This window comes from Aristolochia californica, unplaced genomic scaffold (assembly GCF_029961685.1).
Source record: "Aristolochia californica isolate CCGP_79_NKW_82.1479 unplaced genomic scaffold, dmAriCali1.0.hap1 SCAF_8, whole genome shotgun sequence".
Lineage (NCBI taxonomy): Eukaryota > Viridiplantae > Streptophyta > Magnoliopsida > Piperales > Aristolochiaceae > Aristolochia > Aristolochia californica.
The window spans coordinates 39,390,994-39,414,832 of record NW_027182279.1 but is presented as its reverse complement, the minus strand read 5'-3'; the positions used below and the strand labels follow the sequence as shown (position 1 = coordinate 39,414,832).

At 38.2% G+C, this 23,839-nt stretch overlaps 2 protein-coding genes across 2 annotated transcripts; both read right to left on the bottom strand.

The window, feature by feature from the left end:
• Positions 1-1,185: 1,185 nt before the first annotated feature.
• LOC137938510 (putative wall-associated receptor kinase-like 16) lies at positions 1,186-9,832 on the bottom strand. Its single transcript, XM_068783462.1, has 4 exons — positions 9,779-9,832; positions 2,822-3,650; positions 2,559-2,729; positions 1,186-2,416 (listed from the first exon to the last, which is right to left on the bottom strand). Exons 1-4 carry the CDS (start codon positions 9,830-9,832, stop codon positions 1,254-1,256), a joined length of 2,217 nt encoding a protein of 738 aa, XP_068639563.1. The 3' UTR covers positions 1,186-1,253.
• A 9,169-nt stretch (positions 9,833-19,001) lies between these two features.
• Positions 19,002-23,221, bottom strand: LOC137938509 (receptor-like protein EIX1). The gene is made up of 3 exons (XM_068783461.1): positions 20,525-23,221; positions 20,365-20,460; positions 19,002-19,049 (listed from the first exon to the last, which is right to left on the bottom strand). Exons 1-3 carry the CDS (start codon positions 23,219-23,221, stop codon positions 19,002-19,004), a joined length of 2,841 nt encoding a protein of 946 aa, XP_068639562.1.
• Between the last annotated feature and the right edge of the window lie 618 nt (positions 23,222-23,839).

The following is a 23,839-nucleotide window of genomic DNA, read 5'->3' as shown; positions in this document are numbered from 1 at the left end:
TGGACGGAAACTATGAAGAAAAACAAAGACAATTTTTTCCGTTACAATCAAATATTCAAGAATTGTACCTGCCAACGAGAACAACTAAAGAATTGTAGCCAAATGTCAATCATTTATTGGAGTACAACCAACAACCAAGAGTTCCTTTTCCGACTAAGGGTTTCACTTGTTTGAGTTAGTTATGACTAGTAGCTTCATCTTGGCCATCTTAAACAACTACAAGCCTTTCTTTGAGCTCCTGGTCACAGATAAACTCAATTCTACTCTTGAGTGAAATAATCCTAGTTGATGATTAAGGAGTTTCTTAAATAATGCTACAAATACGGTTGTTGACTTAAAGGAAAATATCAGTCAAGCCTTTTCCAAAATCTCTCTTGCCTCCCTTTCTCCTTTTGACTTCATACCCTCTCCTTTATCCTCTCATCTTCTCCCTTTTCTGTAAACCAAGACATAGGATTTCACCTATCTTAATGCTACAATAGCCCAAACCTTCGCCACACACCAAAACACTTAATCTCACTTTCACTCACAATTTGGCCATCCTCTAAAAAACCCTTAAATCCAATCATGCACAGCACAACTCAAGAAAATATTCAATCCTTCTCACTCAAATCCTTGCAGATTTCCAATGTCCTATTGGCATACAACTCACCCAACTCCCTCATATTTTCCATCCATCTCAGCCCAAAGAGAGGTTTTAAGGTAGGAGAGTTAAACCAACAAAGTTGACTAGGTCATCCGGATTGTTTCCTATTCCCGTGTCTTCCAATTATAACCTGGATAGGGGACTAGGTCCTAATCGACCTTGTTATAACTATGCTTTAGATAGTATTGTATTAATTACTGAGCATATACTATGACATTATAATTATATATTATAGTATTTTGTAATATTAATTTTTTATAATTTATTTCAATTCTAATTTATTTTATATTATATATATCATAAATATAATATTAGTCGAGTGTCATATGTTATGTATACATTTTTATTTTTTATCATTACTTTATATTATATTACTTTTTACAATATATTATCATGAGCCAAATGACTAACTCTTATTAAGAAAAATATTGTCTGACATAGAAAAATATTGGTTTTTGAGCTTCGTCTACAGTTCTGTCATGGTATATTCTGCCATGGAAGCTTTATATGTACTCTTCCTCTGTACATTACCTAAAATACTTAACTGACATGAACAGTGAAGACAGATTAACAGTGAAGACAGAAATTTGGTCTCTCGGTTTAACAATTAACGTGGAGCTTCAAGGCTGGTGGTTATCAAGCAGCTATTTAAGCTATAATCTCCGGGGTAAGATGGTTCAAGCGGCAGGCTCTTTGCCTCTTCGTGCTCCAGTGGAACCCATGGATGACTACTCTTGGTTAAGAGACCCTCGAGCAGTGATGCCACTTCCTTCATTGTAGGTCGTTCTTCCCCCTTAAGTCTTAAGCACCTCTCGGCAACCTCAGCTACTGCCAGCACTTCCACTCTCCCTCCTTCCTCTAAAGCCCTGGGCTCAACAATTTGAAACAGCTGGTCATTTTTCATAGCAGAAAGGAAGTATATTGAAAGACTTCTCGCTTCTTGGGACCTCTTGAAACAGAGAGGCATCTCCCCTGTTAGCAGCTCCACGAGCACCACCCCGAAGCTGTAGACATCACTCTTATCAGTTAATTGGCTTGTCTGCATGTACTCGGGATCCAAATAACCCAAAGTCCCTTGCACTAGGGTAGTGATTTGAGTTTTGTCAATCGGAACCAGTCTCGATGCTCCAAAGTCTGACACTTTTGCTGTGTAGTTGCTATCCAAGAGTATGTTTGTGGATTTGACATCTCTATGGAAGATAGGTACAGAAGCCGCAGAGTGGAGATAAGCAAGTGCACCGGCAGTCTCAACAGCAATCCTGAGGCGGGTCTTCCATGAGAGTGAGCCCTCATAGCCCTTAGCGTGGATATGGTGAAAGAGGGTCCCGTTGGGGATAAATTCATAAACCAGTAAGGGCACCTCTGTTTCTAGACAACATCCTAACAGCTTAACAACGTTTCTGTGATTGATCTGGGAGAGAATGGCAACCTCGTTTATGAACTGTTCGATTTGGCTCTCGTCCACTAACTTGGACTTCTTAATGGCGACTACTCTCTGATCCGACAAGATGCCTTTGTATACCGTGCCATATCCTCCCCGGCCGATAATATGAATCTCAGCGAAGTTTTCTGTGGCTCTTTTGAGCTCGTCGGCAGTGAATATCTTCGTTGTTTCATGGATGTTTTCGTGCTTAGATAGTTGCTGTTGCAGCAACAAGCCTCCATTCTGCTTGAAGAATTTCTCCCTGAGGTTCATGAGCCTTCTTTTTCTCCATACCCAGTATAACCAGTAGCTGACTACGAGTGCAAATAACAGGCCGAACCCTGTGCCTGCATTCATTAAGATGTATTAAGATATAATTCTTGTTTACGGAAAAGAAACTTCAATACGTTTTAAATACTCTTTCATAAACTTAAATATAGATACTGCGCGTATGATTCATACAAGTCGGAAAACAAATAACCGAATTACCTAAAAGGATCTTCTTCCATGGAACTTCTTTACTGTCGGGAATGCAACCCTGTCCATCTTTCCGGCCATCGCCATGCTTACCCTTTGGACAAGAGCAGGAAAACCCCCCCGCTAAATTATGACAAATTCCGTTGCAGTTATTTTTGCTGGGATCTTGGCATTCGTCGGTATCTGCAACCCACAGTACAAACTTAGTAAATGTTACTAGAACATCAAATGCTGAAGAAGCCGGAAGGAATTCTGGTGCACGAGCAGGTGCATACCATGGCATCCGTCGGGTAGATACGGATTTCCTTCGTAACCCTCGATGCAGTTGCAACGATACCCAGGTCCATCATCCGAGTTAGAGCAATTTGTAAGCTTGCCACAAGCATAACTTGTCGAATTCCTTCGAGCTTCCTCGCACGTTTCCTTCCCCACGGCCCAGTCGAGCACAACCGGTGTCTTCTGAATCCTGTCTAAAAAATCAAGATCCGTGAGATCCCGTAGTGAGAAGTTGTACGCTTGTTCCTCCACGATGAAGCCGTAGTTGCAGGTGGTGAAATTCCATGAGAGGTTGTGGTTATTTAATCTAGTAAACCCCACGGAATACGTCTTCAGTCCCTTGGGGATCGTCGTCTGGCAGCAGCCCACTCCAGAGCAAGAACCGTTGGTAATTTTTTCCTTGTTTGCGCAGATAGAGAGGCATCCGCTAGTGAAATCCCAGCCTTGAATCACTGCAACAGTGTCGCAACCAACGGAGGTGAATTTGTTGCGCGTAGAGAAGACGAATGGACCATCCTCGGGGAACTCGATGGAGCCGACCTCGTGACCCGATGAATTGTAACACTGCCGTGCTATCGTGTTTCCGACTTTCACTTCTGTGTATGATATATGAGAGATGTCCACGTTGCTTCCGCTGAAAAACAGCCTCGGAGGATTGAAGGAGCTGTTGCAGGTAAGGGCGAACCATTCGTCCCTATAGCAGCCCTCTTCGATGCCGAATGGGTAGGGAATCGTCAAGCCACCACACTCCGATCGGCAGCCAGGTTTTGTTTCAGAGGCCGAGGATGTTGTCAGGTACGCAATGTAGAACAAGAGCAGAAGAAGAATCTGTAACTTAGACATGATGCCCATTGCCTGCTCTACTTGTGGTTTTTTCCCTGTTTTGATCTTCATATAAACGGATGCGGGAAGAGTTTGTAAGAGAAGCCGTCCCTGTCAGTAGCGTCAACTAAGTATGAAACAGAGAGAACCTAAAAATAATAACAGAGATTCAAAGAATGATTTTCTGACTATCTATTCTTCTCAGTTTAGGAAGTAATTTATAATACATTACATACTGATTTTAGGATCAATTTAGATCCTAAAATCAAGGAATAAATTACAAGATCAAGGAAACAATCCGTTTCCTATAATCACGTTAATCAATTTACAACCAGCTCATTACAGGTTTGCAAACACTCCCCCTCAAGTTGGTGTATAGATATCGATCATGCCAAACTTGTCAATTATACCATGAAATGTCTTCCCTGATACTGCTTTCGTGAGCATATTAGTCAGTTGACTCTCAGATTGAATGAAGGGGAATTGTATGATTTTTGCATCGAGGTTCTCCTTGATGAAATGACGATCAACTTCAACATGTTTAGTGCGATCGTGTTGAACCGGATTCTGTGCAATGGCGATGACTGGCTTGTTATCACAGTGGAGATTCATCATTTTGGAGTATTCGATCCCTAAATCCCTCAGTATATTCTTTATCCAAGTGACCAGATTCCCTTCCACAAAAGTAAAGTAACCCGACGTGGATCTTCTGGTTGTCTAATCACCTGCCCAATCAGAATCTATATATCCTTCAATACTAGAAATACTATTTTTTAAGAATAACAAACCTTTTCCTGGAGCACTCTTTAAGTATCTCAAGATCCAATAGACTGCTTCCATATGTTCTTCACTTGGTGCATGCATGAACTGACTCACAACGCTTAATCAGGCCTTGTGTGTGACAGGTAGATTAATCTTCCAACTAATCGCTGATAACGCCCTTTGTCTGCTGGGATTTGATCTGGAAGAATTTCGAGTTTATGATGCATTTCTATGGGCGTCTCTATTGGTTTACATTCAAGCATTCCGGTTTCGGCTAGAAGATCCAACACATATTTTCGTTGTGAAAGGAAGACTCCATGTTTCGATCTTGCAATTTCAATTCCCAAAAAATATTTAAGTTGTCCGAGATCCTTCATTTCGAATTTTGTGGCAAAATACTCCTGTAAAGCTTGCATTTCACCTGGGTCATCTCCTGTCACGACCATATCATCAACGTATACAATTCAAGCTATTACCTTTCCTTCTTTGTGTTTTATAAACAAAGTATGATCTAAGTTACTTTGTTTATAACCAAACTCCTTCATTGTAGTCGAGAATCTCCCAAACCATGCTCTAGGTGACTGTTTCAGCCCATACAATGACTTTTTCAATTTACAGACTTCACCTTGAGACAAAAAACCACTTTTTACGCCGGGTGGTAGTTCCATGTAGACTTCTTCTTCTAAGTCTCCATTGAGGAAGACATTTTTAACGTCAAATTGTTGCAGAGGCCAGTCTCGATTTGTTGCTATAGATATAAGAATACGAATTGTATTGATCTTAGCTACTGGTGCAAAAATATCCTGATAGTCTATCCCATACCTTTGCATATATCCCTTTGCAACTAGCCGAGCTTTATATCTGTCAATACTTCCATCCGGTTTGAGTTTCAATGTGAACACCCATCGACATCCAATTGTTTTTACTCCTTTAGGATGGGGAACAAGTTCCCAAATGGCATTTTTTTGTAGAGCCTCCATCTCTTCGTTCATCGCTTTTTTCCATTTTGGATCAGCTAATGCATCCTGCACATTACTAGGAATAGAAACCCTGGATAATTGATCAACAGTGAATGCATACGATTTAGTCAACCTATGGGAGGACACATAGTTATTGATTGAGTATTTGGTCTTGGCTTCAAGATCAGGTTCATACTATTTTTTTGGAACTCCCCTATTCAATCTTTGTGGATATCTAGGGGTTATGTTTTCTATAGGAAGACATGTTTCATTAGACTCATCAAACACATGATTCGTATTTACCTGAGGAGGAACATTCCGGGTTGATTCTTCAGTTGTTGGTGCAGACGGGGGCAACTCTGGGGGTTCTTCAGGTGAAATTACTGAATCACAGTCTTGTTACACATCATGACACTTGAAAAATTCATTCATCGCTTCTAACTCAATAAACTCAGCACCTCCATTAGTTTCATGTGGAACATTCTCTTCATTTGAAGTCTCCCCCTGAAGAGATGTCCAAGAAACTCCCCCTGAATAATAAGGTACTGATTCATGGAAGGAGTCATCTAGAGTCACATGGAGCTTGTTGGTGTGTGGATCATAACACCGATATCCTTTTTGAAATTCAGAGTAGCCAACAAATACACATTGCTTGGCACATTGATCAAGTTTATTTCGCAAGATCTTTGGGATATGAACATAAGCAGTACACCCAAAAATTCTTCAAGATTCGGAAGATGGGGAATTGAAATCAGGGATTGCAGCTTACGTAGAGGAGTTTGAAAATCAAGTACTCTAGAAGGTGTTCAATTGATGAGGTAGGTAGCAAATGTGATAGCTTCACCCCAATAAAATCGAGGCATGTTCATGCCAAAGAGAGAAGCACGCACTACTTCCAAAAGTTGTCTATTCTTTCTTTCTGCCAATCCATTCTGTTGGGGAGTATAGGTGCAAGAAGTCTGATGACGAATTCCATGAGTGGTCAGAAAATTTTCGAGAGAAGCATTAACAAACTTAGTACCATTGTCAGATTGCAAAACATGAATCTGCTTTTGGTATTGAGTATGTATCATTGTATGGAATTTCTGAAATGCTAGACACACATCACTCTTTTGTATAAGCAAAGATACCCAAGTCATTCTAGTACATTCATCAATAAATGTCACAAAGTAACGAGCTCTAGAAATAGAGGGAATCTTGGCTGGACCCCAAACATCAGAATGAATAACCTCAGAAAGGTTCGAAACTTTTATTCAAACTCGATAAATAAGCAATACGGTGGCTCTTAGCCAATTCACATGTGTCACAATGAAAATGCACATCAGTCAAACCTGAAAATGTGTCACAATGAAAATGCACATCAATCAAACCTGAAAATGTGTCACAATGAAAATGCACATCAGTCAACCCACTTGCGAAGAATTGATCCCCTTGCATAAGATACCCAGCAAGAGAAACCCAACAATCGAATTCAGAATTGAAGTCACCCCCATCGCTTGGACACTAACTCCCTTCCCCTGCTGCTTCTAACTCCTTCCATCTCTTTATAGTTTGTACAGAGGAGGTTCTGTTTCGAAAAACGAGGTTCACGATCAGACGGATCAGATTCTTAAGGTAGAGAACGTGTTGCACACTTTCCTCTCCTCCTTTATCCTTCACCCAAAGTGATGACTTGACAAGTTAAAGGCTGAATCGTCTGAAAGGTAGACCCTGCAAATCCCTCTATCTAATCTCTCTCATGCTTCGCTTCTTTAATTCTGGACACATTGAACAGAACTCAGTGTTAGGAAATTCACATTTCTTATTCTAATTTGGATAACATATTTATTATGTAATTATATTTTCTATTATTAATGGAATGGGATGAAATTAAGTGATCTGATTTTGTTAAGCCCATTAAGGAATGGGCCATGAATATGGGCTAATTGAATAGATACCATAGGGAATTATGGGAATCTTATATAAGGAGACACAACATGGTTATGATCCCCAAGATACTAAATCACACACAGTTTCCCTTCGCCCCATCCAGAAGAGAGACGAAGGTCCCATTGAGGAATAAGGCGATTTAGTTGAGGAAGACCACATCCGTTCTTATTGTTCGTCACAGTAAATTCCGTATCAGAAGACGAAATTCACGAGATGGATCCATGTATGTTTTTAATCCTATTATTCTAGCATGTTGTAAATTCTGGATTAGAATTTACTATTAAGGATTCCAACACTCAGCAGATCGGCAAGCGCTTCGCAGTGAGGGTTTCCCCGCTCAGCGGTCCCAGTGAGATGCAGAGTGGATTCGATTCAAATTGAAGAGATTTGCGTTTTTTATTTTTTATTTATTTCATATCGATGATGACGAGAAAGAATCTGACGAATATTACACTTCTTGATCTCAAATGTTTTCTATTTTTATAATGTATCCATCTCAATAAATTAATTTTATTATTGGTTATATGTGTTAATTAATTTCATCTCTTCCACACTAACTCTGTTAAGCTGCTGCTTCGTTCTCCTTTCGTCTCTTTATAGTTTGTACAAAGGATGTTCTGTTTCAGAAAACGAGGTTGAGCTGATCAGATTTATGTGGTAGAGAACGTGTTGCACACTCTGCTCTCTCCTCCTTTCTCCTTCAGCCAAAGCTATGACGACTTGTCTCTCCTCCTTTCTCCTTCAGCCAAAGCTATGACGACTTGACAAGTTAAGGCTGAATAGTTTTGAAAGGAGCAGAAATAAAGCTACCTCTATTGAGCTGCTGCTTCATTCTCCTTTCATCTTTGTACAGTGGAAGTTCTGTTTCAGAAAACGAAGTTCAGCCGAATCAGATTTCTGTGGTAGAGAACGTGTTGCAGACTCTGCTGTCTCCTCCTTTCTCCTTTACCCAAAGCGATGACGACTTGAACTTCTTTAATTGCTTTCTCCTCCTTTCTCCTTTACCCAAAGCGATGACCACTCGAACTTCTTTAATTCTGGACGAATATATTAAATAGGTGTACAAATGGTAAGCAAGAGAAACACATGACAAAGAGATTTATTTATTTATTTATTTTTATTTTTTTGACGATTAACAACAAGGTTAAGTCTCCCAGCGCCAACTCAGCACTACTCAGACTTCCACTTCAGCAAAAGACACAATCACCTCCTCCAGAAGAATCCAGAACGTACAATCACAGCATGTATTCTAAAAACATCCAAAATACTGATACACGATATGTATTCTAAAAACATCCAAAATACTGATACATGACATATATTCCAGAATCATCCAGAGTATTGTCATATGTATAAATACCAGGAGAATGAAATTACAATTTCTATACTTTCTTTGTCTCTGTTTACGTTTCTAACATGGTATCCAGAGCTCTGTAAGGACCCACGTCCGTATCCATCTCTTTCCCTCCCGATCATATCTCTATTTTTCCCTCCCTTCATGACTGAATCAAACCTCCCAAAATTCTCCCTCCCATCTCCCTCTCATTTCATCACCGTAAAATTAACCCATGACAACTATCTGCAGTGGAAGGCTCAACTCATGCCTTACCTCCACAGTCAGAATGCCTTTGGATACATCGACGGCTCCATCCTTGTGCCCAAACCACCGTCCGACGACTCTCCCCCAGAAATCTCCTCTCCCTACTCGATCTGGAAGCAGCAAGACCATGCCATCATGTCCGTCCTCATCTCCTCCCTCACCGAAACCCTCATTTCCCATGTCGTCGAAGCCACCACCTCCCATGAAATTTGGCTGATTCTCGAGACACTGTTTGCGTCCAAATCTCAAACCCGTGTAATGCAACTCCAATATCAACTCACGACCCTTAAGAAAGGGTCGGAATCAATTACCGATTACTACCAAAAGGCCAAACATCTTCGTGACACCCTCGTGATGGCAGGAAAAGTCCTTCCCGCTTCCGATTTCATCACCTTCCTATTGGTTGACCTCGGTTCTGATTTTGATTCCGTCGTAACCTCCATTACGACATGTCTGGAACCCCTTTCTCCCTCCCAAGTCTACAGCCACGAATCCCGCCTCCTCCACCACCAAACCACCCTCCCGACGTCCCCTGACCTCTCGGCTAATGCAACCTCCCTTCTGTCGCATCCCAGCACCTGAGGCAGGGGCTTCGATCGGTCGGGATTCCGCGACCGAGGCAGCTCCCGCACCCATGGCTGTAGACGCTCCGGCGGTCGCCTCATCCTCCTCATTTTCACCCTTTTCTCCCCCTCGCTCGTCCTCGTTTTCCCTCTTTTCCCCAAATCACCCGCACTGTCCACACCCCCCCCCCCCGCCCCCACGCTCTATCTGTACACTTAACCTCTGCCCCGTCTGTTGACCATAATTGGTACCCTGATTCGGTCGCCACTCATCACTTCACTCACAATTTTTCCAACTTATCACTTAATCCTATTGAGTACACGGGCGATGACCAGGTTCGAGTTGGTGACGGTAATTCTCTTTCTATTCACCATGTTGGTAGCTCGGTCTCTCTTCCTTGTGCCTTTTTTGGTTACAGTCCTAATCATCATGGGTATTTATGCTATCATATCCCTACCTCTCCTATGTATGTCTCCCGTGATGTTCTTTTTGATGAAACCGTTTTTCCCTTTCAATCATCTCCATCCAACTCATCTCCTCCAAAATCTCATTCTCTGCCCCTACAGTTCATTACCACTGAACTTCCCCATCTCATCACTCCTCCTTCCTCTCCTGGTCTCACACCTCCATCCATCGCCCCTTCCCCTTCCTCTCAGACCCCGTTGGCTAGGCCCACTTCCCCACTCTTACCGCTGCCCACTTCTCCTCCTCGTGATTCTGTCTCTTCCCGAGTCCCCTCTAAGCCTGTACCTCCTGAGTCTTCAGTCGTCTCCCCTTCCCCCATTTCCCATCCTCATCCCATGCAAACCAGGTCCAAATCAAATCTTCATTTTCCTAAATTCCTAACCAATAGCACCGTCTCCTGGCCACCCCCTCAAGCCCTTCTCACATCCCATGACCCTCCCAACGAACCCTCCTCCTTCACCGAAGCTTCCAAGTATCCAGAATGGCGTCGTGCGATGCAACTCGAATTTGACGCCCTTCTCTCCAACAATACCTGGACTCTTATTCCTCCATCCTCATCTCAGAATGTTGTGGGTTGCCGCTGAATTTTCAAAACAAAATATCTCTCCACTGGCTCGGTTGAACGACGAAAGGCGCGCCTTGTTGCCAAGGGCTATAGTCAGCTCGAGGGTTTGGACTATTCCGAGACTTTTAGTCCAGTTGTCAAACCGACAACCATCAGGTTAGTTCTTTCCATTGCCCTCTCCAAAAATTGGTCGGTTCATCAATTAGATGTTCAAAATACATTTCTTCATGGCACGTTAGACGAAACCGTCTTTACGTCCTAGACCAGTGGATTTGTCCATCCTCAATTTCCCACCTATGCATGCAAGCTCAATCGTGCTCTCTACGGCCTTAAGCAGGCCCCCAGTGTGTGGTATGCTCGTCTGAGCAGCAAGCTGATTGAATTTGGCTTTGTTACTTCCAAGTCCGACACTTCCTTATTCATCTACCACCGTCAGTCCAATGTTGAGTATTTTTTAGTTTATGTTGATGATGTTCTCCTTACTGGCTCAGATAGCTCTACCGTTGCTCAGCTCGTTAAATTACTCAATGCTGATTTTCCAGTGAAAGATCTTGGTCATCTTCATTACTTCCTCGGTATTGAGTGTCACCGAACTTCGAATAGGATTGTTTTGTCCCAACGTAAATATATTCTTGATTTATTACATAAGACCAACATGGCTAACTGTAAGCCTGTTGGCACACCTATGTCTCCCTCCACTAAACTCTCAGCCTTTGATTCAACCTCTATGGATGATCCTTCTCTATACCTGAGTGTGGTGGGAAGCCTCCAATATCTTATCTTCAATCGACCTGATTTATCCTTCTCCGTCAATTGGGTCTGTCAATTTATGCATTCCCCCTGTCTTTCTCACTGGCAATCTATGAAGAAGGTCTTACATTATTTAAAATAAACTCTGGATTATAGTCTAGTTCTCACCCCTTCTCCATCTCCTGTTCTGGCTGCCTTCTCTAATGCCGACTGGGCAGGCTGCCCCGATGATCGAAAATCTACCAGTGGCTATTATTTATTCTATGACACTAATCTCATCTGCTGGAGTTCAAAGAAACAAACTATTATTGCTCGGTTTAGCACGGAGGTTGAGTACAAGGCCTTGGCCCATGCTATGTGTGAACTCATTTGGGTTCAATCCTTATTATCTGAACTCAGCATTTTCTTATCTCAGCCCCCCATTCTTTATTGTGATAATTTGGGGGCCACTTAATTATCTGTGAACCCTGTGATGCATACTCGGACCAAGCATGTGGACATTGATTATCATTTCGTTTGTGATCGTGTTCATAGCAAGACTCTTCAAGTCTCCTTCCTTTCTAGCACCCGATTTTGCACACTCAGATCTAGCCTCACCGTCCTACCAGGACTGTTGGGCTCGCCGGGGGGTAACAACAAGGTTAAGTCTCCCAGCGCCAACTCAGCACTAGTCAGACTTCCACCTCAGCAAAAGACACAGTCACCTCCTCCAGAAGAATCCAGAACGTACAATCACAACATGTAATCCAGAAACATCCAGAATACTGATACATGACATGTATTCCAGAATCATCCAGAGCATTGTAATTTGTATAAATACCACCACTTATATATAGATCAATTGAGGAGAATGAAATTACAATTTCTATTTTTTCTTTGTCTCTGTTTACATATCTAACAATGATGATGATAAGAAAGAATCTGGAGGGACTTCTGGATAGAAAGACTGGTGCATCTCGATTTTGCTTTTTTGAGACTTCATGGCCTAATGTTCTAAATTTAATGGCCATAAAAAATTTTAAAGCCATCGGGCTATTAGAACTTTAGATTTTATTGCCTTTTTAGTCTAGAAACATAAATGAGGAGGAATGGTTTACCAAATGATAGGTGGATAGACTTGACTAACTTGTGCAAAACTTAAATTCGATATTTCTGTTTTTCTCTCCTCTTCACACTAGAGGTTTATTAGTCCCACATTGGTAACAAGAAAAGAATAACATGAGAGTAGGGTTCATAAAACTCTAGATAGAAGGTTGAAGATGATACATCAAGTTGACTCCATTACTCATTGAGTCAACTTGATCGAAACTTCAATGGATCTGTGTGACATCATTGAGTTGACTTGATCTTAAATTAATTAATTGATAAAATAATTTTTGATTGACTGGACATTCATCGAGCCAACTCAGTCTCCCATCAAATTGATCAAATCCTTCATCAAGTTGACTCAATGACTTTCTGAAATTTAAATCAAGTGTAATTTTTATACATTCTCATTGTGCCTCCTTCCATGGCCTTTAACACATTTTCTTTTATTCCAATCAAACCCAAAGCCTCGAGTTATTTTATATGGAAAGATTTGGTTTAAATAATGCTCAAAAGTTATTGGCTTACATGGCCTTTTAATGTTACCCTACATATTCTAGCTTAAATTTAGAAAGTATCTAGTGTCATATTTGTGGCCAAGAATTGCTATGACTGATATAAGCATTCAGTCATGACTTTAGGCACCATCAATTTGGTTGCATAGATAGATGATTTGACATAACGAAGCCTGACAGATAAGAACTATGTTGTGGATAGAAGAATACGTTACCATATCAACAATGATGTCGGTAAGTTCTTATATTTTAAGCTTTATTTGTTCTGAAAAAATAGTCATTGGTGATGACACTGGACATGATATCACTTAGTAGGCGAGGTTATGTTGCATACTTCGTTGGGTCCACTTCATTTGATTTGTGTCTTCACATATTCAAATACAACCTTTTATACATTTCACAACTTATATAGGATTTTTGTGTTTAGTTTGTGTTTAAGATTTTTTGAAGGACATTTTGTTCAAAGTGACCATAACTAGAGAACGATAATTTGACTAGTTATAGTACGTTGAAGAAACCAGTCAAGTCAGAACCTATCCTATTCTAAGCCTTCAAAGTCATATCTTTAAATTTAATTGTCATTTTGCTTCTTGTCTCTTGGATTTCTGCAAGTGTAGGGGTCTATTTGTAATTTCTGAAAAGTGGGGGTATATTTGGAATTTCTTATCTTGCGGGGGTGCATTAGGACTTTTGCTAGATTTAATTTTATCATGTCAGCAGATAAGTCTGATTTCGTTCCTCTTCGGTTCACGGGCAAGAACTACGGTATTTGGGAATTTTAGTTCCGGTTATTTGTTCAGGGAAGAGGTTTATGGGGTCATATTGATGGGAGTGATCCGGCACCTGGCGATGCTGACGCATTGTCAAAATGGATCATCATGGATGCTAGAGTCATGACTTGGATACTTGGATCTCTTGAGCCTCACCTAGTCCCAAATCTGAGGCCCTACAAAACTGCCGCCGACATGTGGAATTACCTCTACAAGGTTTATCGTCAAACCAGCACGACCCGTCGATTTCAAGTTGAATATGAACTTGCAAATTTCACCCAAGGCAGTCGTTCGATTGAAGAATATTTCACGGGCTTCCAAAATCTATGGGCAGACTACACTGACATTGTTTACGAGGATGTCCCTGTTGCTGCTCTCTCTGCTGTGCAAGCTGTCCATGACACCAGTAAACGGAAAGTTTTTTTGGATTGATGTTCGTGTGTCTCGTTTCGCCGTGAAACCAGAGAGTTACGCTCTCTCTTGTGGATGTTTGGACTGTTCCGTCAGTCCCTTGATCTTGTTTTAACATGGTATCAGAGCGGGGTGGGTGTCAGAGTGGTTCTGTCCACTCTTGTAGGCGGTAGCTTTCCGCACCTAACAGATCGGTCTGTTGGGTAGTATTGGCTAGCGGCTATCATGGTATCAGAGTTGGGCACACCACATCCCGCGTTCGAATCCCGTGAGAGGCGGTCAAGAATGGGCGGGGTGGGTGTCAGAGTTGTTCTGTCCACTCATGTAGGCGGTAGCTTTCCGCACCTAACAGATCGGTCTGTTGGGTAGTATTGGCTAGCTGCTATCACTTCTTCTTCTAGCAAGATAGTAAGATCAAAACTTTAGCATTGTTGCCTCAGACATTGTTCTTATGTGATTTCAAATTGACAACGTCAAAAATATTCAATAATTTTCATTAAGGAATTTGTTTATGCATATTTGTCATTGTTGTAAATTAAGTAAACATGACCATTTACCCTCTTCTTAGTTTTAGCATTACATCCACTTCTTGACCATTACAAGTTATCCATACATATGTTGAGGTCCAACCCTTACAATGTCTATTAGACCCCTCACCATCACCTTTCCTATCAAATCTATTATTTTCTTTAAACAATGACACACCATATGCAATCCTGATAAATACTAATGCGGTTAGTACAAATTGACATGGGGAAGACAACCTTGATTATTTTCTTATAGACTATGGACCACTAGATTTGAGAAGATCAACTTGCTTTCACACACAAATAAATAGTTCCTATATAAAGAGTGAATAATTGATGAACATATTAGTCTCAATATATTCATTCTCATGGTTTTGATGATAATAAATAAATTACAAACTAATAATATGCATTAAAAAATTTTAATACAACAAAAAATACAAATAAAAATCCTCAACAACACCATTATTCAAATAGAGAGTCTACTTTACCAAAGCGCATACAACAAAATATAAAAAGAAAGAAGACTTTTTGAACATAGGGATTGTTCAAACAAGGATATTGTTCGAACAAAGAGAAAAATAAAAAGTTAAAGGAGGCTGTGGGAATTTCACTCAGGGAAATTTGGGAATTTCACTCTTGTAAAGTTGTTGCACTAGTTTTCTCTTTATAATGGAGGGCGCCGCTATTAGGGTTTTATGAGCATCATCCGAGGAGCATATCGAGTTGCAACTCGAGAGATTAGAGAGAAACACCTATAAGTGTGTGTGATTTCTCTTTGTAAACTATTTCATCTTCATAGTGGATTACTGTAACGGCGGAAGATAGGACATAGTATCACCTTGAGGCGAACCTGTATAAATTTTGTTGTTTTCTTCTTGTGTTTGGTTTTCCTTCTTTCGCGTTTATTATTGCTGCTTTCGTTAGTTTGGAATTAAGGTGTCTAATTCCTAACATTCTTAACATAATCTTGTTGTTGTTAATTGTAATGTTTTTCTTAATAAAATCTATTTAGAGGTGTTATTACCTTAATAAAGGAAAACCACTTTTAGGACTGATAATATGAAGGCCCAAGTATCTTGGGAGAAAATCACTAGACAAAGATTATCACGTCTTTTAAAAAGAGGAAAAATTATCATGTATCAATGAATTAAAGAATAATGGGGAGTGACTTGAGAAATGCAAGTACATGGGGTTTTATTCATAATTTAATAGTCAATTTAAGCCATTAACATTACTTTTATAATGCTCCAACACTAAAAAAGAAAAAAAGAATGTTGGCTCACATTCATTTGGACCTTGATATAAAAGAACGAACTGAGCTTACCTACCAGTTAATCAATCAAACTTTATCTCTCTTTCCTTCTCTCTCTACTGAACTACTGGACTTGCTACCTGTCAAACTCTCTCCTTTGTCTTTCTCTCTCAACCATTAACAATACGTTTCAAATATGACTTCCTATACTAAGTAAGATTTCTTTCTCTTTCAATCTCTCTCTCAATCACAGTCCAAATCGAAATCAAATTTGTTGAATTTATTTAAAAGAGAAATACTTCATTGACTTATTATAATAAGAGTACATGAACCTCTACTTATAATAGAAGAAGGTAGTAGAGTCCAATTACAATTAAACTACATTTGTTCCAATTACACCCAAACTATAACACATAAAGATAAGTCCTAGTATAATTAAATAACCCAATATAAATAGAAGACTAACATGACTAAAACACTTTAAACTGAAACTTATCTGTGAGACCTGCTTCCATAACAATTCTGGCTCTGTAAGACTTCTTATTGTGTAGGACTCATCATGCCATCTCATGTGATCATAGTGGGTCCCACCAGTTTGTGTGATCATGGTGGGTACATATCTTATGGGATTGGGCCCATCTTCCAACATAATTTAATGGGGATAAAATTGGGGTGGGCACGAAAGTTTGATATGTATTGATTACCCAAAAATCAATTCATATTATTGATAGATGGGAGATTTACAGCCTATGATGTCTCAATGGACTTTATAGGACAATACTCACATACTTTTTAAAAATTAAAATTCCAAAAAACACATTATTTCCAACATATTTGTGTAAAAATTGATATACACCAGTTCTGAATACGATAACTATAGAAATCTTTGTTTTAATTAGAGTAGACCTTGAGAATTTTATCTCACAAAGCTAAAATTATTTTGTGAAAATTAAAAAAAAAAGTGCATTAAAAGTTCATAACATACATATTTATACATCACTAGAAAATAGAAATTTAGAGACTCCCAACTCGTAAAAATAACTGAAAGCACTAATAATACAACGTAGAATGTATATTATATGACAATAAATTTATCATAAGAGAATATTAGAACATAAGAGTGGTTATTTTTAACAATATTTCATATATCAAATATCAAATATCTAAGACTCAAAAGAAAGCAAAGTACTAATGGGAATGAGCTGGTCTTATCATGGTTTCCACCTACAGTGTCACTATAATCATCTAGCCTTTAAAACTATGTTGCCGCTCACATCAAATTCACAAAAAAAACTTTCTCAACCAAAATAGAATTCCCCCATCGTAGATGATCTTTGTAGCGGAATTATATTTCAATGGAAAAATAAATTTAAAAACTATTTTGAAGATCATATAATTGCTCTTAAACAAAGATTTTTTTGGTAGAAAGTTTCTTTACCAAAATGATAAAACTTTTGTGGTGGAAAATAAATTCCACCATTATGGTTTCAATTATTTTTATTAAAAAAATTCAATGGAAATTTTTTCCACCAACATATTTTTGGTGGACAATATTTGTTGTCAAAAAAATATTTATGCAAAAGACTTTATTTTCCTAAAAAGCTTATTTCAGTAGAAAAGTAAGTCTACTAAAAGAAAGTATTTATCACCATGTACTTGTCATAACTCTACTATCGAAAAATCAATTTTCGATGGTAGAATTTTTTTTTGTTTTTCAGTTACACTACCAGTGTAATATTATTTGTGCTAGATAAGGTGGCTTCAATTGAAGAAAGAAAAAACTATTTTTCTTATAGTGTTATATTTAATTATAGTGAAATATTATTTGTGCTTGATAAGGTGGTTTCAATTGAAGAAAGCAAAAACTATTTTTCATATAGTGTTATATTTAATTATATAATAAATTATTTTAGGTTTTAGTTGCAAACTTTTGTTAAAAACCAGACTTGGTCAAGGTACATGGCATGGTTGAACCAGATTCAATTGACCTATTAAATCCTGACTTTATAGTAAAACATTCAAAAACATCTCATGGGCCAATTAGTTAGTTTGATCCAGATTTATAATAGAGTATTGAACATCTTCCTTTTAATTGATTATTGATTTTCGTGACCGGCATGGACTATGTGGCCATGGACTCCTCTTATAATCACCTATATTTTAACTATACAAGCTCGATCTTTCTTCCATGGAATATTACTATACGCTCCTTTGGGTGTTGTATCTTTACTTTACTTGGTATTCCTTCGTCTTAGGCTCTATTGGAAATAAACTCACTTTAGGGTTGCTCAATTCTCTATTATTAGAAGAAGAACGATATTTATATTTGTCATTATTTCGATATCAAAGAAGATATACATTATTATTTTTTGTCTTTTGAAAAATTTCAGTAATATTTTATTAAAGAAAAAATAAAAAGAATGTCACTGTATTTCGAAAAGCCCTACTAAATTATTATGGGAGAGATATTATTGAATGATATTTACATTTGAAAAAGGACAAGTCACAAAGAAAAGAAAAAAAAGCCCTATCCCATGAACATTTTGTAAGTTTTGACTATTTACAACAAAACCAATCTGGCAACCCATCTACAAATCAAAAATGCATAATTCTCCAAGACCTTTTGAATAGTAAAATTCCAAACACACATACGAAGCCAACTACAAATCAAAGAGCAATGCCACCGTAGTTCCATCTCATTTAAGATCTGTCAGATAATAGTTATTGAGAGAAGTCAAAAACTCAATCCATGTAAGAGAGTAGTTTTATTGTTTTCTTGATCCTTGCAGCTGGAACAATTATGGAGTCATGACAATTGGAAGAGTATTGAGAACACGAAAGAACAATTTTGTGTTAATTTGTCCTACTGAACACTCTGTTCAAGTGTTTTTCATTGAAAATTGTAGTAGTTTTCAGTCCATTCGTCATCTATTTTTTTTCATAAGAAAGAATTGGACATATTATGTATTTTTATGGTGGTAACGAACAGAACCGATTCGCGAATAACTCAATCTTTGCTTGGAGCCAACTCAGTTTGATTAGAATAAATCCCATCTCGAATCAAATTCGAGATCGGTTTTTTTTTAAGCAAACAAGTCAAACTCGAATGCGCGGCGATTCAATTTACAAACCCACGAAAAAATGGAGAGCTTCTTAGTTTCATTGTAACCACTATCATATTTAAGAGATGTATCCAACCCTAGTATTCATAGTCATAGCGCCATGAGATTTTAGCTTCATCAACCAACTAGAGGTCAAATTGTTTTTTATTCAAAAATCGGATTAAAAAATCAGGACTATTTAGGTGTCCATTGTAAGCCTTCAAGAACTTGTGTTTGCAATATTTAATATCATTTTTAATACATAGTTACATAATATTTTGATCATATTTATTAGTAAATGTAATTTCCACAAAAGATTAAACAAATCGAAAATAAATTCCACCATGATGGTTTTCATTATTTTTATTAAAAAATTCGACAGAAATTGTTTCCACCAAATTTTGTTTTGGTGGACAATATTTTTTGTCAAAAAAATGTTTCTCAAAAATACTTTCTTTTGTTAAAAAGCTTATTTCAATCGAAAAGTAATTCTACCGAAAGAAAGTATTTCTTGCCATGTACTTGTCATAACTCTACTACCAAAAAATAAATTTTCGATGATAGAGTTTTCTTTTATTTTTTAGTTACTCTACCAATGAAATATTATTTATGCTGGATATGGTGACTTCTATCGAAGAAAGCCAAAACTATTTTTCTTGTAGTTTTATATTTAATTATGTAATTAATTATTTTAGGTTTTAGTTACAAAGCTTTGCTAAAAACTAGACTTGGTCAAGGTACATTGCATGGTTAAGCCAGAATCAATTGACCTATCCAATCACGATTTTATAATAAAACATTTAACAACATCTCATAGGCCAATTGGTTAGTCTGAACTAGATATATTATAGAGCATTCAACATCTTCCTTTTAATTGATTGTTGATTTTCGTGATTGGCATGGACTATGTGGTCATGGACTATGTGGTCATGGACTCGTCTAATAATCACCTATGTTTTAATTATACATGCTCCATATTTCTTCCATGGAATATCACGATATACTCTCTTGGGTGTTGTATCTTTACTTTGCTTGGTATCCTTCTTCCCTTAGGCTCCATCGGAAATAAACTCACTTTTGGGTTGCTCAAATCTCTACTATTAGAAGAAGAACAATATTTATAATTGTCATTATTTCGATACCAAAGAAGACATACATTATTACATTTTGTCTTTTGAAAATTTCACTAATATTTTAAGAAAGAAAAAACAAAAAAAAATGCCACTGTATTTTGAAAAACCCTACTAAATTATAATGATAAAGATATTATTGAATGACATTTGCATTTGAAAAGGATGAGTTACAAAGAAAAAAAATAAAAAACCACATCCTATGAACAATTTTTTAGCTTTGACAATATTATGTTTATTTCCAACAAAACTAAACTTACAGACCATTTACAAATCGAAAATACATAATTCTCCAAGACCTTTTGAATAGTAAAATTCCAAACACACTTACGAAGTCAATTGCTAATCCAAGAGCAATGCCAACATAGATCCATCTCATTTCAGACCCGTCTTGCAATATTCCAACAAAACCAATCTTGCAAACCATCTACAAATCGAAAATATATAGTTCTCCAAGACCTTTTGAATAGTAAAATTCCAAACAAACTTACCAAGCCAAATGCAAATCCAGGAGCAATGCCAGCATAGATCCATCTCATTTCAGACTCATCTTCAAACTCTTCATCACCAAGAGGTTGGACCGGAATTTGATCCCTCCCATCACTTTTACATTCTTTTCTCAATGGATATCCACAAAGACCTTCATTGCCCACATAATTCGATTCATCGAGGGTATCAAGTTGATTACCCCTTGGAATTATTCCAGACAAATTATTGTATGAAAGGTTGAGATGACTCAAAAATGTCAGACTAACAATAGCTGGAGGAATCGATCCAGAAAGATGGTTTCTTGACAAATCCAGATTTATTAATTGATGCAACTTCCCAATGCTCTGTGGGATCTTCCCGAAAAATTGATTCCCCGACAAGTTCAAAGCAATCAAACCAATAAGGTTTCCAACTTCTTCTGGGATTGTTCCTGACAAATTGTTGTTTGAGATATCTAAAGCAATAACATATGAAAGAGTGCTAGTGAATTCATACACAAACCCATTGTACGACACATCAACCTTTTCTTTGTAATAGTTGCTCCCATAGCCAAGTGTATTTTTTGTATCATGATTGGTTCTCATGGCTGCTAAATTTGTTATACCTCTGGGAATGGCTCCTGTCAGACGATTATGTGACACATCAAGGACTTGCAAATAACCCAAATTCCTTAGTTCCGGGATAGTTCCACTAAACATGTTAGACCTTAGTTGGAGTATTCGAAGGTTAGACAACCTTACTCCAATCCATCTCGGCAAGCTTCCACTAAATTCATTTCCACTAAGGTCAAGAATTTGCAAATCAGTACAATTTTTCAAAAATGAAGGAAATTCTCCCGATAACTTATTCTTCTCAAGGTGCAAGTTTTCTATATTCACAAATTGAACAGAAGACCATGGAATATTGCCAGATAAATGGTTTGCCTTCAAATCAAGCACCTTGAGAGATCCACAATTAGCCAAAGTTGGGGGCACACCTCCAGTGAGATTGTTATGGGAAAGATTAAGAATTTCTAAGCTCTCCATCTTACCAAATAGAGGAGGAATAACCCCAGAAAATTGATTGTATGAGATATCAAGAAATTGGAAGGGGTTTGTGAGAAAAGGTATGGGACCTGTGATCTTGTTGTAGCTCAGATCAATATACACATCTTCTATATAATTGGCAAGTGTAATGTATGGAAGTGAACCTGAAATATTATTCATACTGAGGTTCAAATATTGAAGCTCAGAAGTGATGTTCCAAAACCACAACGGTATGCTATCCACGGATGTTTGGGAGAGATCTAGGTAATCCATGTTTTTTTGAGTTTGAAGCCACAGAGGAAATTGTGGGCCAAGATGACAAGATTGAAGGTATAACATTTGAACTTGAAATGGAGGAAGCCAATCTATAGGAAGACGAAACTCTAATGAATTTTGCGATAGGTCTAGGTAGGTTAAGTTGCTCAGATTTTGGAAATGATTTTCAAGTACAACACCTTCCAACATACTATTTACAATTCTAATCACTTCCAGAGGTGAGAGTTCTCCCAAGCATGCAAGAAGGGGTCCAGGAAATCTACTGTTCAAGATGTATAACTCAGTTAGATTTGTTAAGGAGCATAACCAATCAAGCTTTGGCGCAATTGAATCTTCAAAACCTTGTAAGAACAAAGTTTGCAGGTTGTGTAAGTTTCCCATTGGGCTTAGAAAACCCTTCGTGATTCGATTCCCTTCCAAGTAAAGACTAGTAAGAGTAGTGATATTACCAATAGAGTTTAGGATTTCTCCGTATAGCTCAACCCCATCTATAACCATCTCCTTAATATTCTTCCAACTGCCACTGAATAGCTTTGTGCAATTTACTGTGAGGTTATAATTATGCCACAAATAGAGCTTCTCCAAGTGAGGCAACACTGCAAACTCTGAAGAAATATCACCGTAGAAGTCATTAAAATGGAGATGAATTGACACAAGTGTCGTAATATTAACTAACCAATTAGGAAATTTTGAATGGAACTGATTTGAAGAAAGATCCAAATGACGCAGTTGGGTAAGATTGAGAAATGAGGGCGTTGGGGGGAAAGTTGAAAGAGAAGCTCCCGGCATTTTGAGTATTTGTAGGGAAGAAAGTGAGTTAATTACATGAAACCAGCGAGAACCTACCATGGAAAGATTAACACCATCCATCCCTACGTGCTTCAAAGATGGCATATTTACCATCCAGTCAAGACTATCTGCATACAACAGAAAAGAAACATCCAAAAACTCAAGATAAGAAAGATTTCCAAGATGGAATGGAATTTTCCCGCTGAAGTCTGCATACGACAGGTCCAAAACCCTCAACTCCTTTAAGGAACCGATAAAGTCCGGAATTTTAACTCCATAGAAAGAGTTATAACTCAAATCAAGCTGTCGGAGATGTTTTAGTTGCAGCAACGCTGCATCGATCTGGCCACTGTATTGACCGTGAGAAAGATTAAGTTGGATCACGTACCCTGTTTCAATGTGGCATGTAACACCTTTCCAGTTGTAGCAATCCTGAGTAGCATCCCATGAGGCAAGAAATTTGGATGGATCGATGAGCTTGCTTCTGAATTTGGTAAGAGCCTCTCTCTCCACATCGAAGCAACCCATTTGCGAAGAACTGATCCCCTTGCATAAGATACCTAGCAAGAGAAACCCAACAAACGAATTCACAATTGAAGCCACCCTCATCTCTTCGACACTAACTCCCTTCCCCTGCTGCTTCTTTCTCCTGTCGTCTCTTTATAGTTTGTATAGAGAAGGTTTCTGTTTCGGAACACGAGGTTCAACCGATCAGATTTCTGTGGTAGGGAACGTGTTGCACACTCTGCTGTCCCCTCCTTTCTCCATATGACGACTTTGACAAGTTAATGCTGAGTAAACTTAAAAGGAACAGAAAGGAAGCGACTGAAGGATGTTGAATACATTAAATGGGTGTCCAAATGATAGATTTGCGTTTATTTTATTTTTTTTCTTTATTTCATGACGAAGATGAAAAGAAAGAATCCAGCGGCTATTAGACTTCTTGATAGAAAGACCGGAGTGTTCTAAAAGCATAAATGTGGAGTAAATCGAAATCCATTTTAACGTATCCATATAAAAAATTCAAATAAGTTATAATAAAATCTTGGTTCCTGGTTCAAGGATATTGTACTTTTAGTATATTTAATAGGATTTACGAATTTTGGTCATTCACTTGTGAAAATGTATCTTTTATAAAAATTCTATTTTTAAGAAGTTTTGGTCATTCACTTGGACACTCTTGAGTGTCCCTTCCTACCTTCAAATGAAACGTGTTGAATAGTCTGT